Source organism: Perna viridis, chromosome 11 (assembly GCF_037379345.1).
Source record: "Perna viridis isolate PV_CMFRI_1.1 ecotype Kerala chromosome 11, ASM3737934v1, whole genome shotgun sequence".
NCBI classification, from domain to species: Eukaryota; Metazoa; Mollusca; class Bivalvia; order Mytilida; family Mytilidae; genus Perna; species Perna viridis.
The window spans coordinates 25,958,396-25,981,546 of NC_142455.1; the positions used below are offsets into that span (position 1 = coordinate 25,958,396).

Consider the following 23,151-nt stretch of genomic DNA (forward strand, 5'->3'; position numbering starts at 1 on the left):
AACCTTAAGAACTAAAAAAAAGGTGTTTCTTGCACTTAAAAATATGTCCTCAAAATTGGATCTTATACCTTATATGTGAGAGTGACCAAAACCAGTATTACAGACAGGAAGCTGTATTTTATAACCCATTGTTTTGCTAAATGTAGGGACAATGCTTTTAAGTTAGATGGAATCATCAGACTTTGATTCAAAATGGTATATTTTTGCTGATTTTATTCTACACACCAAAAGTATATCAAGAAATTTTAATAACAGATAAAAGAAAATAATACAAACAACCTCATGTTAACAAAACATTAAAAGTAACAGAAAGAATTTTAGATTATGTCCTCAGATTGTTAACTAATGCTATCGTTTTCCTTCCATTAAATCTGATCCTGTCTGTTGTACCTCTTCTTGAACTGAAAAAGAAAAAAAATTCTTGTTCATAAATAGTATAACGAGTAATCAAGAGAATCAAGGTTCTAGCGGTAATCAAAAGAATATAATTCTGGGACAAAACCCAGACATGGAAAATAGACATACACAACAAAGAACATAAAGTAACTAAAATCATGCATAAAAGAAACAAAAGCAAACAAGCAACTCGGACTCCACTAAAAACTGGGAGCATGGACCAGGTGCACCAGTAGGGTAAGCGTACTCTGCTTTTCTAGAAACACCCGCCGAGTTGTTCATAAAAAGTCAAGCCCGGGGTAGACGAAGGAGGAAAGGAAAACTATGAAACGTTGAACAAATAAATTTTCATTGCACGGATGGATACACCGTAAATGCAATGGCACTCTTTGTGAATTGGCCAGGGAAAGCTGATTGATATTTATTGTCTGGGCTGTTGTCTCAAGGATTTTTCTCTAAATATCATTAGTCAAGGTACAAACAAATTTATCAATCAAGCCCTTTTTGGAAAAGTAAAAAAAGAAAACATCAAAAACTGAACTATATACACATGGTAGATGAAACTCTACAGTAAACTAAAGATCTGTTTATAGGAGGGTGGAAAGAAATTATGAACAATCATTCTCCTTCCAGTAATTTTGATGTAGTACTTAATGACAAGAATAGGTTTACACATTTTATAAAGAAACAGTCACAAAACTGACTGAAATGTACATAATAATTGAAAAAAAAACAAAGGAAATTTAGTGAGGAAACGGTTTTATAGTTTTAATACAGTGTGCTCCCTGGGCCATTTAAGGTAATGTTAAGTTATTATAACTAATTATTTTATAGATAGTGTTTCAAATGTGATGCTATAATCCAAAGGGAAAGATGCTATCCAAATTTTCTATTTTACCAGGATGCTGTTTGAATTTTCTAAGGAGAACACTATTGAAAATTTTTTTTTAATTTAGGACAAGTTTTCAGTTTTAAAGGTACCTACCTCATTTCAAATGATTTCCAATACTCTGTCATAAAATTTTGGCTTAATCCATCCCCCAATAAAAAAAAAACCAACAAGAGTGTGAGGTCTATGTAGTATAATATCACTTCATACCTGTATTAGCACAGCTGTTACATTCACATTTGTTAAATCTTGGAATCATGGCTGTTAAAACACTGTCAATTCCTTCACATTTGACATTGACAGTATCAAATGCAGCAATTGTTCCTGTGCAGCATTTACAGTTTTTATTGGAGGATTCATCATAATTGCTTCCAGATGGCATTAGCATTGGCATGTTCATACTATCACCACATCCTCCTGCACAATATGTGTATGTGACATTACCAACAGTTTCACAACCATCTCTTGTCAGTTTTCCTGTGGCTGTGTACATCTTGCATGTGTCTGAAAAAGAGGCCCATCATTGTTATATATAATCAAAGATCACCTTTGTTACAGTGAAAAGCCAAGAAATAATGAAGACATATACATCAAACATCATGCAGAAAACATCAGGAAAACACTTCAAGTGGGCACAGATTCAGGCAAGAGCACACCCACCCCAATATTGGGAGAAAAAAAATTATTTGCATGAAATATTGATTTTCTTCACAAATTCTACTTAAAAAATTTGCTTTCCTCCCGTCACCAGGCATTTTATTCTATTAGCGCCACCTCTAACCTGAAATTCTGGATCTGCCCTTGTGAAGCATGGCCCTGATGTACAGGAACATTTTTATACTGGGGAGGGGAGCCTGGGATTATTTTGAAAAAAAAAATTAAAATCTTTCCAAATTTTTTTTAAAGCCATAGAGAGAAAAAAAAAGATTTAATATTTCTCCCATTACGTAACAATATAGATTTTCCAAAAAATATTACAACTTTGGCTGCTGCTAAAAAAATTACCTGTAATTACTGTCACACTTGAGTCAAAGAAAAATTTCTAACTCAACACCCCCACCCCCCCAAGAAGAAAATAGTATGCGCCTTAACTTTTCTTCTGTTCTCGAATACCAGCAAATCCTCATGTATATTTAAGTAACAGTCTTTTATATAAATCAGACTGAACATGATTCATGCATGTCAAAAACACACCAATTTTACTTCTATTTCCTATTCAGAATATCAGCTACAGACCACATAAACAGTCTTGGTCTTTTATTTGGGTGTTGCACTTTTGAAGTAAAATGTATATAGATTGTACATGAAATTAGGACTTTTCAAGAGTTATCTTTCTTGATTGAGTTTGATTTGGTTGATTTTAGTGGGAGATGAATGTATCATTTTCTCAAAAGTGCAGATCTGAATACAAAAAAAACTAATTTTACCTAAACATATAGCATCTGAAGAAAGAAATAACATTGTTCTGGTTTTTTTTACACTATGAATCACCTGTTCCATAGGCAGAGTTCGAAATACATATGGATTGGTAATTAATATTAAGGCCTAATCTTCAAGATAGCATTTTTACAGTTTAAAATATAAAAAAAAAAAAAACCACATATATCAGTTGCACATCCAAAAATTAATTGTATTTATGTAAATGAAAAGTTGAAACCAAAGATTCTTAGAGCTAATGATCATTGAAAGACCTGCCATTTAAAATAACTTGCAATTGACAATTTTACCTGCATCTTCCATAAAGTTCAATGAACAAATCAGTGCTTACCTGTTATAGGTTGACATCTATGACAGCATTCACCATCTTTAACTAACTCTTCTCCCTATAAAATAGTCAAATAACTGCTGTTAAACAAACAGGTTGCAATAGTATGACCAACGGTCTCTTTATTAGAAATTGAATCTGGTCAACATATATTGCCACATAATGACATTCCAAATTTTGAAAACAGCAAGTTGTTTCTTTCAGTCCAGAAAAAGGGCATTTTCTTTTTGAACAGAAAATGAAACCATGATCAAACTTGATTAATACTGTATGGTAAAGTTAGAAAATATATAATTCAGTAGTACTTAAAATATCTAGAAACCAAAAGAGTGTTTGATAGATGGATCACTATACATCATTGACTCTTGTCAAGCAGGGGTACATAATAGAGATGCAGTGTCAGCCACTTCCTCTTAAAGTAGAACTCTGAAATATGAATGTCTTCAAATTGTTTTGTCGCAATGGACATATGTAATGTTTAAACTGTAAATGCAGGTCCAGATCTAGAGCAGAAAATCTCACATATCAAAGACATTATCAAGTAAGTCATTATCTGTGCTCTATTCATCCTACAAAGTCTACAATCATATCATCCAAACTCATTTACAACGAGTAGAAAGTTACTCACAAATGGACATTCTGTAATTTCTGTAGCACATTTGCTGTAACACTTGATGGTGTAATCCACACATTCACATATTTCACATTTGTTTTCTGGATTAGGCCATGTTTGCCCATTCTGTGAAAAAAGAGAATTTTCAATACATTTATAACACAGAAATACTGTTAAAAAATTCCAAATGAAAGGGGCATAACTCTTTGATTCAAACATAGCTGGATTTCTTATTCAGATATAATTATACACCCTATGAATTATAGCTACTTAGAAAGTCAAAACTGTTGAAAAAATACTGAAAGGTGCTGGGCATATTCAATGGTGGAAAAAGGGAGGAAGGGGGTCCTGGGATTCAAACCCCCACTTTAGTGAGAAAATTTTAATTTCCCGCTAAATGTGAGCAATAATAGCTTGGAACCCCACTTTTCACAACATATGTGCCCACCCCAGATATTTGGCTTCACTTTACCTCAAATACTCCAATAGATGTGTTGCAGACACATTGTTCCTCTTTGACACATGTGTTGTTGTGATTGAGAACATATCCATCCTCACAGATACAGCCTTGCTCTTCCTTGGTACACAGATCAGTCATTGGTAAGTGACGGTTAGCACATGTCTTTTGACAATAGGAGTAGTTGGTCCATTTCTCGTGGTCTTTGTCACAAACTGTAAAGTAATGTAATTTATAAAATCCATTTCGATACTGTAAATTCCAAAATGCAGTACCTTCATATAAAAAAAAATGTGACCAATTTAAAATACTAAGGAATTTTTATAAGGAACTACTATGGGATTTTCACAAAATTGCAGAAATATATTAAAATCACATTTTTACAAGAAAGAAAAAATCACAACAATTATTGCAGGTCTGAATTTGGTAAAAGAAGTCAAGGTACAAAGACAAAGGTAGATCCGGTTTTATGAAAAGAGAGAAAATTGAAAGTCCATAAAAATATTATAATTACAGTTGATGAGAAAAATTCAACTTATTGTATATACCTATTGTTGACACATTATGCATGAGCTATATCACTTTTTCTTAAAGATTCTGTAAAAAAGTTATACTTTTTAACAATTTTATCAGATTTAATTGAAAATAGTGGATGTTAGGTTAACTACTTACTACAGTCCTGTATGTAACATCCAGAGACCTCTCTAATAGTGTTATTACATTTCTCATTGGGCTCTGACAGATCCTTAGTTCTCTCCTTAATTCCTAATCCACATGTAGCTGTACAATCAGACCAGTCTGTCCAGTTATCATACAAACATTCACCTACAAACAAAATACAGAAAATATCCACATCATAAGGTCATTATACACACTGCTTCATATCAAAACTCCTTCCGATACGCGAAGATAATAATTACAAGCAGGCATTTGAAAATTAGATTTTATGGAATTCCTTGTCATAAACGCAAACAAACACTAGGCCACTCGACAATATTTTTACATACTTTTTCTTCAGAATGGAAAATTTAAATCAAAATATTAGTTCTTTTTATTTTGTCTTTAATTTTCTAATCTAGTACAAAGAATATGAATCAAACAAAAAAAAAGGAGGCCATTCAAAGTTAATTAAGAGGTTCTCATGATTTTAGCTTTTTAGTTTTGTGTCTGACAAGAAGAATGGGTATCAACAAAAACCTATCAATAAGGCCATTCAATTATAATTAATTGGTTCTTGTTATTCACTTTATTATATAGATAATCAATGAAATTAAGAGGGATGGTATTCTATTAATTCACCTCCCTAAAACTGATGTGGCTGCATTAACATTATTCATACCCGAAAAATATTGATGGTGGTGCTTTTAGTTATTATTTTATTGACATAGCATAAGCAATGGCTAAAAATGAGGTGCCTTTAAAAGGGTTTAAGTAAAAGTGTTTGTAAGAATCTGGCAAAATGGGAAAAATCAGAAACATGCATGTCAAAAACCCACCGATCTGACAATAAAATATCACTCAAGGATGCTTCCTTTATTTGAAAAGACCATTATTTGATATCTGCATCACTGGCTTTGCTAAGAAATTTTTCAACAGAATGTTAGAAAAATGAGGTTTTTGACAGAGTTATCTTCCCTTGAAATGTTCATTTTCAGTGCATTTCAATGAAATTGACCCAGCATGATATGGAAAATCTTGTCTGTTTTCCTTGATTCTGATGGTGAAAATAGTCAAATCAAACTATCAAAATTGTGGGATATTTCATACCATGTTTCACCCACTGCCTGATTCTTACAGATACTGACACTTAAGAACTACAAAGTTGGTCTTCTACAAATATACTTACATTCCCCTTCATTACAGGTCTTGGTTTCAACTTTATCTAATTCAGGACAGGCAAGGGCGTCAGTAGATTTAGTATATTCTCTCAAACGGACTTGAGTTCCAGTTCCACATGTCTGTGTACAATCTCCCCAATTTGACCATGGTGATACTTCACAACCTGTAGTTATTAGTTTTAAAATACTCAGTTTCAACTGATATGCCCAAGCAATTGTTTTGTTCATCCCTCCCCTTATTTGAATTTTACTTTTGTATTTGAATGCTGTTTAGTATGAGTCATTCTCTGTATGCAGGGCTTATTTTAGATTGCTGTTTAGGGTAAATTAAATCTATTTGTAGGCTAGATTTAGTATTTTTTTTCATTAGGGTATAAGTACTGTCAGTGTATTTAAAATTTCATGGATGTTTCCCCCAATAACTAATAAAAGAGTATTTAGTACATACAAGAGACATCAACATTGCAGCTATCGACTTCAGTGTTGTTACCAGGACACATGGATCCTCCACACTGAGGAACTGGATTATTGCACTGTCTTGTTCTGACTGTCTCTCCACCCTCACATGACTTAGAACATGAAGTCCATTTTGTCCACTCTTCCCAGGAACCATCAACTACAAAATAAAACATTATTGTTTAAAGTACATATACCATGATATGACCTTTCACTCCAAGACCTAACTACTACAAAATAGAACTAGAATTACAATTCACCCGATAGGCATAGGAAGCAAAAACTTACTGGTACTGTTTTTGATATAAGGACATGAGGCTTTACCATGAAACTGTGAAAATCATCGGTACGGCATACCGTGCCTGTCAAAATAAATGGTATGGTCGCAGCAGTACCAATTATACCGGTTCCTACACAAATGCACCCAATTCTTGATTTAAACTATTTCTTCACTCGATCTCCATGATCAAATTAAGATGTCAGCATGCTTACTAAAACTTGCATGTTAAAAATCTTGATTGTACCATTTGGAGTGGGGAAATAATTTTAATCGCTCCTTAAAATTAAAAGAAAACCTGTATGTAAATAATCATAAAAAATAAAAACCTGTTTAGTGCATGAAAAATGCTTACCAACTTTGCTTGGATCTTTGCTGCAGAAAATGCTTCCAAGTGTCAAACATGTGCTGAAAAATAGAAACGACAGAGAAGCATTAAATGTTAGTAAAATATAGTAACGATAAAACAAAAATCATCACACTGAAATTGTTCAATTAATCATATCTTGCAAGATAATTCATTGTAAAGAGAGAACAACCAACCTATGATCACAAGTAAGAAAGAACCACAGGCATTTGGGGCATGGATAGATCATCACACACAAACACACCTTTTTTTACTAGAAAACCATTATTTCTGTTTGATTCATTAGCTTGATTAAAAATCTATTTTTATGGTAAAATTACAGTATTTTTTCTTCAAATCAACATATCAGATGGAAATAAAAGTTCTCTAGAAAAAAAGGAGAGGTCAGAACAATCTGTAAACCATGTACCTGTAGGGACAATGTAACAAGTGTGCAGAATTAATTATGCACAAGATAACTCTATAAGCACTCTAACATGAGTAATCATTTTGGTTATTCACAATATATATATATATATACATTTTATATAGCTTTTTTCACCAGTTAATAGTTAATTTTTTAAATGAATTTTAAATTTTGTGATTAAGGGAAGGATGTTACAAATCATCAGTAACAACAAATAAAGTTAATTTAATATTAAAAGCAAACAGTATTATGACATTTTGTTGGGAGGAAATACAGAGTTAATTAAGCATGTGGATTATCAAAACTCATAATACAGGAAACATTTGATAATTCACTGCTAACTGTATAAGAAGACTTTATATAAAATGTCCCATGAAAAAATTCAACATAAAGTTTAATCTGACCCTTTTTTAAACTGACTTAATTGTGTTTTTCTGATCATCATACAAACTTCTGTTGATTTAGCATTTACTCGCCAAGTACTACATTTCACCTATAGCAAAATATTACTCACCAAGTACTACATTCATCACCACCTGGCACAGTTTCACCTATAGCATAGTATTTGCCCTCATGTTCACACTGAATACATTCTGTAGGTACTGGTTCGTTTGTACAGATCTTAGTTTCCATATTCTGACCACAAGACCCATCAGTTTGTCCTTTGAGAAGTGTCCTGTATGAATTCATTGAAATCAATATTTTGTGGTCCTTTATTACGACGAAATACAAATAATTATGAAGTAAAATAATAGCTTATCATCAAAACAGTTATTTATTGGAAACAACTACACATCAATAATTTTCATAATTGGACTTAACAATCATTATCATAAAATATTATACATAACTTGCTGATAATTGAATAAAGGGTAAGAGTAATAAAGGGAACCAAGATTCTAGCGGAAATCAAAAGAATGCAATCCAGGGACAAAGACCAGACATGGAAAACTGACACACACAAGAACACAAAATAACTAAAATAATACATACAAAGCAACAAAAGTACATGAGCAAATTTGACTCCTCTAAAAACTGGGAGCATGGACCAGGTGCACCAGTAGGGTAATCATCCTCTACTTTTCTAGAAACACCCATCAAGTTGCTCATAACAAGAGGCTCCCAGGAGCCTGAATCGCTCACCTGGTTGAATTTTGCCTTACAAGGGCAATAGATTTAACAAGAAGTTACCCAACAATTTTGACTCAAGAAGACCTCAGTAGGACTTATCATAAAGATTATTTCACTAATTGAAAGTTTTTTTCAATCTATCATGGTTTTCAAGATATTGGCTGAAAGCTTTATAAAAAAGAATATCATTTTTACCCCTTTCAAGGGCAATAACTCTTACAAGGGGTCTTCTGACAACTTTTATAGGCCTTATAAAAAAGATAATTTCAGCAATTATAAGAATTTTGCTAAACCTCACAGTTTTGGATATGTATGTGAAAAACCACTGTCTGCCCCCATGTCCTATTTTTAGTTATCGCGGCCATGTTTTTCGACGAATAAAAAATCTCCACATCAGTTCTATGCAAGATACCCTAAGGAACATTCAGTTCCAGTTGATGAAGTAGTGTCAGAGGAGAAGATTTTTGAAAGAAATAACATTAAAAATAGCAAAATAAAAAAAGGGCAATAATTCCAACAAGGTTCAATGGATTACAACCAATATTTGACCACAGATAGATCTCATCATGCTGAACACTTTTACCCGATGTCAGAATTTGACTAACCTAATGGTTTTGGAAATATATGCGATAAATTACTGTCTGACCCCTATGTTATATTTTAAGTAACGGTGGCCATGTTTTTTGTTGGATCAAATATCCCCACAATAATTCTATGCAAGATATCCCAAGGAACATTCATACTAAGTTTGGCTCCAATTGGTCAAGTAGTGTCATAGGAGAAAATTTTTGAAAGAAATAACATTGAAAATAGCAAAAAAATAAAAGGGAGTAACTCCAATAAGGCTGTACATAGTAAATTTTAAAGTTTTTTTTTCAAAAAAAGATTTTCCTATCCCCTTCAAACTTGCATATATGCCTTTCAGACTTACTGCCCAATCTATCTGAAACTTTTAATAACCACAGGTTTGGGGAAGTTTTCCACACTTGCAATACCCAAGAATGGTAAACCAGGTGCCAACAGTGACTGGTATGCCCTCCAAACTCACTGCCCTACATTTCAAATTCAGGACCAGATTTTTTTTTAAATCGATGCTTCCTAACACCAGACAATCTAAAAGTCCATGCCCAAACTGTTCAAACTGGTGAACAAAATGGTACTTGCCCCTTGTTTAAGTCTACTTTGCAAAAATTAGGAACTAAGTCAACCAAAACAAAGTTACCTGTGTCTGTGTGATGTACCCTGTCCACAAGACTTGCTACAAGATCCCCAATTAGTCCATTCTTCCCACTCACAACCTATTAATAAAAAAAGGTGATGTGATTAGTGATGGTGTCATACATATATAAATTTAAACAGTTTAACCATTGTTGATACTTGTAAGAGTAGACTAGTCAACAAATATAGTCTCTCTTACTAATAAAGTACCAGTCTTTATAAAAATCAGACAGGAGGTGACTCATGCATTCAAAAACCCACTGAAATCATTTTATTTCTTGTTCAGAAACAGTTACTGATTATATAACCAATCATTTCATTTGGACGTTTGAGCTAAAAATTATACAGATTGTACATGAAATTAACACCTTGCAAGAGTTATTGTTCTTGATTTTGTTTGATGTATAGGATTTTAGTGAGAGATAAATGTATGGTTTTCTCATAAGTACATATCAGAATATGGAAAAGACAATTGTTACGTGAAAATATAGCAAACGTAGATTGAAAAAAAGCATCATTTGTTTGGTGTTTTTTTTCTTCACCATGAATCACTTTAATATTGGCACTGTCTGGACTTTATATGGACTGGTAGTTAAGCACTTAAACTAATATTACTTCTTATGCAAAGAATCTGAGTCACAAAATAATCTAGGACTAAAAACAGAGGTATACAGTGCAAAGATGTAAAGCAGTGTGTACAATTTATACATTTCTAAATTTTTTGATGTAAGAAAACTAGTGCATTATAAAACTAGTATGTAATCAATGAAGTTGTGTTACTGAATGAGGAACAGTGCTGTGCATTCAAGGCAGGGGAGCAAGAATGTAAAGTAGACTTGAAAAAATCCTTAAGGTAAGAAGCACTTTAGTTAGTTTCTTTTTTTTTTATAATACAATAAGTTCCGAGTTTTAAAGTTTTTTTTTCAAACTAATGTAGTTTTTATACTTTGAATTGTGAAAAACTGTTGAAAATTGTTCTCTGAATTTTCAGAAGGCATCAGAAGAACAAATAAAAGACACAAGACAACATAAATGAATTTCAAAATATTTGTACTTACAGTCTGTTTTAATATAACAGCTTATCTCTCCTTTATAACATTTGCTGTAAAAAAGATATCAGGTCAATAAGGATCAAGACTTCCACTAAACATAAATGTTTCAATTACTTGTAATTCATTAAGATTAATTAAGTAAAGAAAAAGCATAAACGTATATGAAAAATATGAAAGTGAAATCTGATAAGAATGTTTTCCTAAGCTGAGAATGTATTTGATTGGCCATTAAAAATATCCGCATGGTTATTGTATGTGAAGGGGTAAGATTGCAACCATGTAACAATTTTTTTTGTCATGGAAGGTCTGCCAGAGTAGCAACAAAAAATGATAGAAGAAATTACTTCTAGTAAATTTTATACTTAATATCAGTGATGGCTGAATGCTAAAAGCACATATGAAAACTTCATATTGGGTATTCAAGTAAATACTTGGCAGGTGTTTTTTTTTTTTTTTAAACCTTGCCTTCTGATGCTTTTGGTTTATGCTTCTTGTATTTTTCTGGCTAATAATTTTCTGTTATGATTTTGAAATTTGATTAACAAAATATTATGAACATTATCACCTACCATTCTTCACATGGTTTATCACTTGGAACTGTGAAATTTTCATGAATGACAACTCCGTTCTCAGAATAACAAGGACAATCAGCTTCTACTACACATTCATCATTGTCATCTCTGACCATACCATCTGGACAGCCACAACCAACTGTACATTCTTCTTGTTCAACACAGTTATTCATTCTCAGTCCCTTACATGTACCAGGGCATTTCTGTATACAGCTAGTTTGAACCTTTGGTGGTACACAAGCTGGAGTGGCTGTAATAATACAATGTAATAATTGCAGTTAATTGAGCAATAAAAGGGCAATCAATTTAGGGGACTTAATGACATCAATTATCCTATATATATTTCTATATTGTTATTTTAGCCCTGGATTTTTAGTCCACTATAAGTCTTTTGACACTGGTCAGAATGTTCAACTTGGACTTTTCACCATGTATTTGCAACTTCTGTTTTTTTTTTGTTTATAAATCTGATCCTACCCTCCCCTAAAATATGATGGTTGTTCCATAATTATATGAAGCAGTCACCATAAAGAAAATACTAAGTGAGTAGCAAGCAGGCAAGTAAAGTAGACTTACTTGTAACACATCCATCTCCAACACACATTTCTGTTTCTGTTTGAAGATCTGGGCATTTCCTTGTTCTTGTCCTTTCTCCTTGTAAACAATCTGTACTGCTGCAATCAGACCAATTACCCCAGGCTTCACATAATGGTGTTGTAGCTGGAAAATAAATGAAAAGTTTTATAATAAAATAATGAGAGTAATAAGAAGTTGATTAATATACATTGTTTCCTGATTAACAATTCTTTTAAAAAGTCAACGAAAAAAACATATATATAGTAAAATGGACTTTAAGATGAAATGAAAAAAAAAAACTTAATAATATACATGTATTAGATTAACAAATAAGAGTCAAACCAAGCAAAATGCAATATTGGTATTATACAATGACCATTACCTGATTAACTCTCATAGATATTTAAAATTTGAAACGAAGACTTGCAGTGGTTTTCCACCTTAATAGTTTTTGCCCTGATATTGCCATTAGCATTTGCTATGGCTACTTCCTTTCAGACTACTACAGTCCTTGAACCGATCCGCACAACTATTTGATGGATCAATGACTGATGACTGGTGACCAATCTGATAGCAGTTTTGTTATGTAAAATGACGTAAGATCTGTTTTAAATAAAATAAATGTAAAATAAAAGTATGGATTGATTTTTAAATCTATCACATTATGCAAATATGTGTAAAATTGACAAAGAAAACAACAAAAACTGTAAAATAAATTGACCGTTCTGCAGTCACGTGATGCGGTCACCAGTGAAATGGATCAGTTTGACGGATTGATGACTAACAAGAAACTGATCGGTGATCGATGACCAGTCAGAATTTTTGTTGCACGGATCGGTTCAGGTACTGTACCTAGAATTTATCATTTCAGTAATTTTATTACCTTTCTTTCAGTAAGATCAGATATATTTTGTTGTAAATGAAATTCACCAATTAGACAGCTATGTTAAACAGGGTAACTGATGGATATTTGACAACTGATTGCTAAATTGACCAGTTCAGGTACCACATAGCCTAACATTGTGGACTGATTGTAATTATTATTGACATAAACTTACTTGAGTATTCACAAAGCTGTGTGTTACAATCCTGGATTTCTGTTGTTCTTGTACATTCTGGACTAATAGTTACAGCAGTTCTTGTTCTTGTTTTAGCACCATTATCACATGACTTGGTACAGTCAGTCCAATCTGACCATTCACTGTATTCACCTGGAAAATTCACACTTCATTTAAAATCATCACAATTCATAACATGCTTAAACACTTTAGATGTGGTCTTAAAGTGTCAATTTAGTCAATATTGATAAAAAAAAATAATGATTCAGCTCATCTATTCTGAACTTCATCAAAAACTAGTCATGTATGCTACAATTAATTACAAGGAAATTTGCTGTACTTGTTATGACAAAAAAGACTTGGTTTGAGGCCAAATAATTAAAATCCAATGGCAGGAATTAACTAAAATCCTACACTTACATTTGTTATATACAATCAAAAGTGAAGTAATGGATATGGGTAGTTTTCATGAAAACAAAGTTTATTGCACACTCCTGTTAGAAACATCAAATCTCAAGTCTTCTTTATCTACTAACCTAAATCTACCTCGCTCTATTATTGCTGCAATTATACCTATCTCATTTCTACAAACTTACATTCACAAGTTCCATAAATACAACTCAAGTCGCCACTATCCATACAAGTACTAAAAATAGATAAAATAAAAATGAATTAGGCAGTTTATCTATGCTAGTATGCATACAAAAACATTTCTTATTTTACATGTCTGATAATACTGGTAGATTCAATTTGCCACTTTAAGAACGTATAACATAATTGCTTTATACATATATGTGTGTAGATTAAGCACTAGTTACCAATACCTTTTTTAATTTAAAAATGAATACAGTATTAAGCCACTTCATCTTATCAATTGTTAAAAGACTGTACCAACAGGGCATTAAATGTAGTTACAATTTAAGGTCTATAACAATTAAATACCAGATCAGTAATGTTGAACAGTGATATCCCTGATTGATCCACAGTATCGTCATCTTACCTGAACTCACACTTCCGGTAAAATCATAATTTCGGTTATAAGAATAGCCTGGTTATTTGCATAATTTTTACTGGCAAATAGGCTATGCAAATAAGCGGAATCCACTGTATATCTGATCACTATAATGAAAATAATATCCCTAAAATTACAATGCTGTATCATCAGAGCCTTTTAATTAAAAAAAAAACATTGCTTACCAGTTTCCACAGTTAGGTGTAATAACAACTGTTCCTATTTCCAATGTATCACCAACTCTGACTAACTCAGACTGTGATGTAGCACCAGGATTGTTGTCCTTCTCAATGTAACCTATGGTTTCAGATGTCTGTATTCCTAACTCTCTTTCTATAACTTCAGAAGTCAGTACACAGTATCCTGGAAGAAGAGGAAATGTGATAAAATTAGGCTGATGTAGTAACTTTTTTCTTTTAGTTTATGGTATATTTTATGCACTGTGAAGATAGTTATATTACTTAACATAAGTTATCATGATTTGTCACCATTTCCTACTCATTTATATAATCTATTTATTGGAGCATCACAGTATGTTATGAAAATTTTCTTTTTCCAATTACTAGTAACATAAATAACAATTTCATACAATTTAAAAAAAAAACAATGAAAATTAAGTAAGGGTTTTTCCTGACATAGTTGGTATAGATTTGCTTTTTACCCGTTGACCTTAAAGGTACTCTCCTATGGAAACACAAGTAATCATAATTTTGTTTCCCAATTAGTCAAATACCCTATAAGTGGTTAATTTCGTAGTGATTTAATTTTCACTATATTCGCAGTCAAGTTGAAATGCAAAAAATGAATCATGCGAAATATTTATGAAGATAAAAGAGTTATTCATCCTTGTCCAATTCATTGAACTGTTTGTCTGCCACAAAAATGACATTACCCCCCCCCTAAACTGCCACAAAAATGACATTACCTCCCCCCCCCTAAAAAAAACAAAACAAAAACAAAAAAACAAAAACAAAAACAAAAAAAAACTCACCGAGTGTTTGAAGAGAAACATGAAATTTTCAATGAAAAAAAATAAAAACCCACACTTATATGGATAGCTTATTGGGGTTCAAAATATTGTAAAGAAATTAAAATCATGTTAACTGTGTTATAATTTTCATTCAAAGATAATACTTGTTTAAATCATATTACATTGTTAAACATCAGATCCATGTATTAACTTACCAATTTCAGTTGTAGGTGTAGTGCTCAATGTCACTGTGACGGTGGTAACTAAAAAATTAAAGAATATACTGATGAGCAAATTAACAGATTGTAGTTAAAAGTTTGTATGTAGACTGGATTCCCATTTATTAAGCCTGAGACTTCACTTCTAAAATGGGCTATCTTTAAAAGACCATCAATGCAAGTATGAAGTATGATAAAAAAAATGTATTAGTGTAAAATTAAAAGAAATGGATGTGCTTGTTTTAAAAGGAAAAAAGTTTGACTGTAAGTAAGATCATTAAGCATAGACCATATGATTTTCTGATAAGAAATAACTTGACCAGCCAGTATCTGGAAGAAAAACCTATTCTAGCCAACATTTTGCCTGTTTTTCAAAAAAGTTTTCTTTTAATAACACACAGATAACTTGATCTGCAAAGAGAACATAGAGAAAATAAAAACCAAACAAACTTCCTGGCAAACATGAAAATCCAAGAGCCAGTTTCTCTTTGTATAAATGTCATTAGCATTTAAATTCTTGGATCATTTTCTTTATTTATATTTCCACCTCTTTTTGCTTTACTATTAAATTTCAGAAAAAAGATATTCCCAGGGTTTGATACTGACAGTAGACCTGTTCCATCCTAATTTTGGAGAAGACTACTTGAAAAAAAATCAGGGTAGTCCTATGGGCTATCTAAATTTTGCCTTATATTTCATAAGATCTAAGAACAGAACCATAAAACGTCTACGGAATACCTGTTATACCTCTCAAGTAGTCCTGTTGATTACTAAACAAATGAAGTTAGTGTCAAACCCTGATTCCTGTTTTTAGGCATGTCAGGTTTCCTTATCTCATCCACTGAATACATAGTGTTTGTGACATCACAAAAACGCTTCATAACGTTATGTAAATAAGAAGGAATAGTGGTGAGTTAGGTATTCTGAATTCGTGTATGTATAACAAAATAGATATTAGTTCTGAAAGAAAAACACTGCCAGAAAAGTTGAAATCTTATCCATGGATGTCTGAAATTTCTGTCAGATTTTTATTATCCTAACCTGATCCTGTTGGTGTTGTTGTAAAGGCTGTAGGAGTGGACTGAGTAAGGAGTGTTGTGGTTTTAGTTGTACCTAAAGTTGATGTAATTCCACTGGTTGTCGTCACTGATGTAACTGAAAAGTAAATGGAATTAACATATTATTACAAATAAGGTTATTTAAAATTTTAAAAGCTTTCTCCTGGTAAATTCACCTGAGTGGATTATATAAGAAATCAATTCTTACTTTTTAATGGATAAAATTTAACAGTTTTATTTGAGCATTAATTTTTTTTTTGTAAAAGAAAAGTAATGTTCTCATTTTTGCATAGATAAACATTTTAATTAGCGGATCAGTTATGAGTTCTATCAACTGTTGTCCATGTACTGCATAGATGGCAATATATATATAATTTTAGTAATTTAATAGTTTCATGCAATGCAATTTTTTTGCACTACTAATGCAGCTATTTTCAAGACTAATTCTAAAAAAAGAGTTGTTTCCTTACTCTCTGAAGAGAAACCCTTACCTAAACAAGCAAATGAAAATATCTTACTCCACCAAAACTGAAAGCATGACCCAGTTATCTTATCAAAGTTCTACTTATTGCATTTTATCAATACCAAAGATTCAAACTTTAATCAAGCAGATGTGAATGCTTGAGAATCTCAGACTTCCCTGTAGCCTTCAGTGCAAAGGAAATGGGAATAAAGACACAATGTTGTCAACAGTTAGTAAGAAAATCGGATGGGACAGGATTCAGAGTCCGCATTTTTTAGTTATCAATGGTGTCTTAATGTAAAATGTAAGAGCTTCAAATTGTGGATAAAGGTGCAAATCCATAAAATCAATTTTGTTTTTTTTCAATTGAATAACAATTTGTCTTAATCAATCTTAATTACCCTTAATCAAAAATTGCTCATCAACATGTTTGATTCAACAGAGTAATCAAGCACAAATACCTTGTTCAAAGCAAGCTCTAACTTCAAGATCAAGAGAGTAGTCCTTCGTGTTGTCAACCTTACTGAGAACGGAGATTATCATAGCAACTGCCCTGGTATTAACATCAAATACAACTTCTTCATTGCCATTGTATACCTATAGTTAGCATTGAAAGCAAATACATAAATGATATAGACAGGCATTTAATTGAAAGGAATACTTCTGAAATTATCTGAAGCTGAATATTCAGTTCTTGGTTATAAAAAGACTTTTTTTTTTAAATGAGAACAAACACTGAGATCAAACAAAATTGTCATATTTTGCACATATCTTTGAAAGTAAAAATACTTGTGGGAATTAAATAGTTGCGGTTTGATTATGCTATAAACTGGCCAATATGATACTATTTCATAGCATATCACAAATGGTGATTGATGGCTGAATCACAAAACTCCAGTGTCTATAAACAATAATCCTTACTATAGTTGAAATGAAAATCAAGCAAAAAGGAACACACAAACAGTACAAGATACACACCTCTCCATTTTTGTATGGAACTGGTGGTTTTCCTTCTTCAACTACAAGCAAGATTTGAAAAGTGCCAACATTATTGTCTGATGGATTCAAAAACTTAGTAGAACCAAGCTCAGTTTCTATTCCAAATCCAACTTCTATGGTGACAGTTTTGTCTTTAACAATCAATGGTTGTCCATTAATATCTGGACGTAAAGCTTCACTATTCTTGTTACCATTGACTATTACTACAGGTGTCAGAGCTGGATTCTTCATACCTTCTTCACTGGTACATGGGTTCGACACAGGAGTAGTACTGGTTGTTTGTACTTCAAAATAAAATAAAAGTAACAATTATAGCAAAAATTTAAATGCATACAAATACATACAAAACATTCATGACTATTCCAATAGTTACACATTCAGTCTTCATGAAATAATAACAAAGAACCTGGAAGCAGTTTTTATCAGAAATTCTTAAAGAGATGCACTTGCAGTTAAGTAATAATTGCTAAAGTAATATGAAATTGTGTTTTTTTTTAAATTTATCTCCACAGAAATTGTGTATGAGCCAGAAAATAAGTTTTTGCATATAGTATAGGTATAACTGATACAGAGAACAAGGTATAAAATGGAAATTTGTCATTATTTCGGGCTTTAAAATGTAAGGCACAGGACATATCTAAAACAAAGTTCTGATCAAATGTACCATAATCAAATGAAACATAAACATGTACAAAACACAAAATTCTAACAGCTTCTTTCAGGACATTGTATCATAATGTCTTTGCATAATTAATACTATTTTTTGTTGAAGGTAGACATGAGACAGGCGTCTACTTAAAATCATGTATAGATACATTATATAAGCCTTAGCAAAAGACTGGTACCATGTTCATTTTACAGTCGAATTTAGCAAGATAATGCAAGATAATTTTCTTTAAACAATTGTCCATATCAAGCTCTTTATCAATAATGTCATATAATTATGGGAATAAATTCAGGTCTTGTCCATGTTTTTCCTTCTTTTCAGGGCTTACTGCATAAAAAAACACTCTAATTCCTTCGCGTATTACCAATAGATGAACAATTTCCAAAACCATTAAAATACAAATTTTTGACTGCAGTAATAAAGTTTGGCAGTGCAAATTAGTGATCAAAATCAAGATTATAGTTCAAAAGATTTCTACAAAAAATATAAAACAGTTGCCATCAGAGAAGTTGTCTGACTAACTGTTGTACCAGATGTAGTACCTTGAGTAGTTGTTGGTGGAGTAGTGGTACCTGAAGTGGTCTGGCTAACTGTTGTTCCAGATGTAGTACCTTGCGTAGTTGTTGGTGGAGCAGTGGTACCAGATGTTGTCTGGCTTACTGTTGTACCAGATGTAGTACCTTGTGTTGTTGGAGCAGGGGTACCTGATGTGGTCTGGCTGACTGTTGTTCCAGTTGTAGTTCCTTGTGTTGTTGGTGGAGCAGTGGTACCTGAAGTGGTCTGACTTGTGGTTCCAGAAGTAGTACCTTGAGTGGTTGTTGGTGGAGCAGTGGTACCAGATGTTGTTTGGCTAGCTGTAGTTGCTGATGTAGTTCCTTGTGTGGTTGGTTGTGCTGTAGTGACTGATGTAGTCTGACTGGTTGTAGTTCCAGATGTGGATTGAGTTGTTGATCCAGTGGGTGGTGCTGATGGTGTTGTCTGTCCTGTTGTTGTTACTTAATAAAACATGTTTATTTTGTTTTAAAAACTTCACTTAGATATATGTTCAAAGAGTAATAAAGAGAACCAAGATTCTACTGGAATCAGGAGAGTGTAATCCAATGACAAAGACCAGACAGGGAACACAAAGAACATAAAATAACCAAGATAATACATAAACACCAACAAAAGTAAATGAGCCAATAAGGGTTAAAATATCAGTTGTAAACCATAATTTATATACATTAGTAGCTATCAGTTGTAAACCATAATTTATATACATTAGTAGCTATAGCAGAGCAAATCTGATTAGATAGAAAGGGATACAATGGTTGTTTCCTTCATTTATTAATTCGAGAAAATACATTTTACCATGTATTTAATAATAAAATGACCTTAAAACCAATGAACTGATGCATATGGTCAATAGAAAATCACCTGTTGTCTGTGTTCCTACTGTGGTAGTTCCTGTTGGTGTTTGACCTGTTACTGGAGTTGTAGCAGAAGTGGTGCCTGATGTGGTACCTTGTGATGTAGTAGGAGCAGGAGTACCTGATGTGGTCTGGCTAACTGTTGTGCCAGATGTAGTTCCTTGTGTTGTTGGTGGAGCAGGAGTACCTGATGTGGTCTGGCTGACTGTTGAGCCAGATGTAGTTCCTTGTGTTGTTGGTGGAGCAGTGGTACCTGAAGTGGTCTGACTTGTGGTTCCAGAAGTAGTACCTTGAGTGGTTGTTGGTGGAGCAGTGGTACCAGATGTTGTTTGGCTAGCTGTAGTTGCTGATGTAGTTCCTTGTGTGGTTGGTTGTGCTGTAGTGACTGATGTAGTCTGACTGGTTGTAGTTCCAGATGTGGATTGAGTTGTTGATCCAGTGGGTGGTGCTGATGGTGTTGTCTGTCCTGTTGTTGTACCTTAATGAAACAATGTTTATTTTGTTTTAAAAACTTCACTTAGATATATGTTCAAAGAGTAATAAAGGAAACCAAGATTCTACTAGAAATCAGGAGAATGTAATCCAATGACAAAGACCAGACAGGGAAAATAAATTATATAAAATAACCAAGATAATACATAAACACCAACAAAAGTAAATGAGCCAATAAGGGTTAAAAATATCAGTTGTATACCATAATTTATATACATTTGTAGCTATAGCAGAGCAAATCTGATTAGATAGAAAGTGATACATTGGTTGTTTCCTTCTTTTATTAATTAGAGAAAATACATTTTACCATGTATTTAATAATCAAAATGACCTTAAAACCAATGAACTGATGCATATGGTCAATAGTAAATCACCTGTTGTCTGTGTTCCTACTGTGGTAGTTCCTGTTGGTGTTTGACCTGTTACTGGAGTTGTAGCAGAAGTGGTGCCTGATGTGGTACCTTGTGATGTTGTAGGAGCAGGAGTACCTGATGTGGTCTGGCTAACTGTTGTACCAGATGTAGTTCCTTGTGTTGTTGATGGAGCAGGAGTACCTGATGTGGTCTGGCTGACTGTTGTGCCAGATGTAGTTCCTTGTGTTGTTGGTGGAGCAGTGGTACCTGAAGTGGTCTGACTTGTGGTTCCAGAAGTAGTACCTTGAGTGGTTGGTGGTGGAGCAGTGGTACCAGATGTTGTTTGGCTAGCTGTAGTTGCTGATGTAGTTCCTTGTGTGGTTGGTTGTGCTGTAGTGACTGATGTAGTCTGACTGGTTGTAGTTCCAGATGTGGATTGAGTTGTTGATCCAGTGGGTGGTGCTGATGGTGTTGTCTGTCCTGTTGTTGTACCTTAATGAAACAATGTTTATTTTGTTTTAAAAACTTCACTTAGATATATGTTCAAAGAGTAATAAAGAGAACCAAGATTCTACTGGAAATCAGGAGAATGTAATCCAATGACAAAGACCAGACAGGGAACACAAAGAACATAAAATAACCAAGATAATACATAAACACCAACAAAAGTAAATGAGCCAATAAGGGTTAAAAATATCAGTTGTTAACCATAATTTATGTACATTTGTAGCTATAGCAGAGCAAATCTGATTAGAGAGAAAGTGATACATTGGTTGTTTCCTTCTTTTATTAATTAGAGAAAATACATTTTACCATGTATTTAATAATCAAAATGACCTTAAAACCAATGAACTGATGCATATGGTCAATAGAAAATCACCTGTTGTCTGTGTTCCTACTGTGGTAGTTCCTGTTGGTGTTTGACCTGTTATTGGAGTTGTAGCAGAAGTGGTGCCTGATGTGGTACCTTGTGATGTTGTAGGAGCAGGAGTACCTGATGTGGTCTGGCTAACTGTTGTACCAGATGTAGTTCCTTGTGTTGTTGGTGGAGCAGGAGTACCTGATGTGGTCTGGCTGACTGTTGTGCCAGATGTAGTTCCTTGTGTTGTTGGTGGAGCAGTGGTACCTGAAGTGGTCTGACTTGTGGTTCCAGAAGTAGTACCTTGAGTGGTTGTTGGTGGAGCAGTGGTACCAGATGTTGTTTGGCTAGCTGTAGTTGCTGATGTAGTTCCTTGTGTGGTTGGTTGTGCTGTAGTGACTGATGTAGTCTGACTGGTTGTAGTTCCAGATGTGGATTGAGTTGTTGATCCAGTGGGTGGTGCTGATGGTGTTGTCTGTCCTGTTGTTGTAACTTAATGAAACAATGTTTATTTTGTTTTAAAAACTTTACTTAGATATATGTTCAAAGAGTAATAAAGAGAACCAAGATTCTACTAGAAATGAGGAGAATGTAATCCAATGACAAAGACCAGACAGGGAACACAAAGAACATAAAATAACCAAGATAATACATAAACACCAACAAAAGTAAATGAGCCAATAAGGGTTAAAAATATCAGTTGTAAACCATAATTTATGTACATTTGTAGCTATAGCAGAGCAAATCTGATTAGAGAGAAAGTGATACATTGGTTGTTTCCTTCTTTTATTAATCAGAGAAAATATATTTTACCATGTATTTAATAATCAAAATGACCTTAAAACCAATGAACTGATGTATATGGTCAATAGAAAATCACCTGTTGTCTGTGTTCCTACTGTGGTAGTTCCTGTTGATGTTTGACCTGTTACTGGAGTTGTAGCAGAAGTGGTGCCTGATGTGGTACCTTGTGAGGTTGTAGGAGCAGGAGTACCTGATGTGGTCTGGCTAACTGTTGTACCAGATGTAGTTCCTTGTGTTGTTGGTGGAGCAGGAGTACCTGATGTGGTCTGGCTGACTGTTGTGCCAGATGTAGTTCCTTGTGTTGTTGGTGGAGCAGTGGTACCTGAAGTGGTCTGACTTGTGGTTCCAGAAGTAGTAACTTGAGTGGTTGTTGGTGGAGCAGTGGTACCAGATGTTGTTTGGCTAGCTGTAGTTGCTGATGTAGTTCCTTGTGTGGTTGGTTGTGCTGTAGTGACTGATGTAGTCTGACTGGTTGTAGTTCCAGATGTGGATTGAGTTGTTGATCCAGTGGGTGGTGCTGATGGTGTTGTCTGTCCTGTTGTTGTTACTTAATAAAACATGTTTATTTTGTTTTAAAAACTTCACTTAGATATATGTTCAAAGAGTAATAAAGAGAACCAAGATTCTACTGGACTCAGGAGAGTGTAATCCAATGACAAAGACCAGACAGGGAACACAAAGAACATAAAATAACCAAGATAATACATAAACACCAACAAAAGTAAATGAGCCAATAAGGGTTAAAATATCAGTTGTAAACCATAATTTATGTACAT

The 23,151-nt window shown here is 33.4% G+C and overlaps 1 protein-coding gene across 1 annotated transcript in view; it reads right to left on the minus strand.

Moving 5' to 3' along the window:
- Positions 1-231: 231 nt before the first annotated feature.
- Positions 232-23,151, minus strand: part of LOC148603520 (uncharacterized) — a 94,007-nt gene continuing 71,087 nt past the window's right edge. The window contains exons 65-90 of the mRNA XM_088551444.1: positions 22,452-22,922; positions 21,593-22,063; positions 20,734-21,204; positions 19,875-20,345; positions 19,001-19,453; positions 17,771-18,075; positions 17,254-17,389; positions 16,313-16,426; positions 15,269-15,316; positions 14,269-14,446; positions 13,668-13,717; positions 13,072-13,224; positions 12,014-12,157; positions 11,435-11,687; positions 10,872-10,915; positions 9,818-9,893; positions 7,979-8,140; positions 7,047-7,099; positions 6,407-6,574; positions 5,967-6,122; positions 4,793-4,945; positions 4,136-4,335; positions 3,679-3,789; positions 3,054-3,108; positions 1,496-1,789; positions 232-401 (exon numbers count right to left, since the gene is read on the minus strand). Coding sequence (XP_088407570.1) covers positions 349-401; positions 1,496-1,789; positions 3,054-3,108; positions 3,679-3,789; positions 4,136-4,335; positions 4,793-4,945; positions 5,967-6,122; positions 6,407-6,574; positions 7,047-7,099; positions 7,979-8,140; positions 9,818-9,893; positions 10,872-10,915; positions 11,435-11,687; positions 12,014-12,157; positions 13,072-13,224; positions 13,668-13,717; positions 14,269-14,446; positions 15,269-15,316; positions 16,313-16,426; positions 17,254-17,389; positions 17,771-18,075; positions 19,001-19,453; positions 19,875-20,345; positions 20,734-21,204; positions 21,593-22,063; positions 22,452-22,922 — 5,243 coding nt within the window. The 3' untranslated portion in view covers positions 232-348. The remainder of the gene's footprint in view (positions 402-1,495; positions 1,790-3,053; positions 3,109-3,678; positions 3,790-4,135; positions 4,336-4,792; positions 4,946-5,966; positions 6,123-6,406; positions 6,575-7,046; positions 7,100-7,978; positions 8,141-9,817; positions 9,894-10,871; positions 10,916-11,434; positions 11,688-12,013; positions 12,158-13,071; positions 13,225-13,667; positions 13,718-14,268; positions 14,447-15,268; positions 15,317-16,312; positions 16,427-17,253; positions 17,390-17,770; positions 18,076-19,000; positions 19,454-19,874; positions 20,346-20,733; positions 21,205-21,592; positions 22,064-22,451; positions 22,923-23,151) is intronic.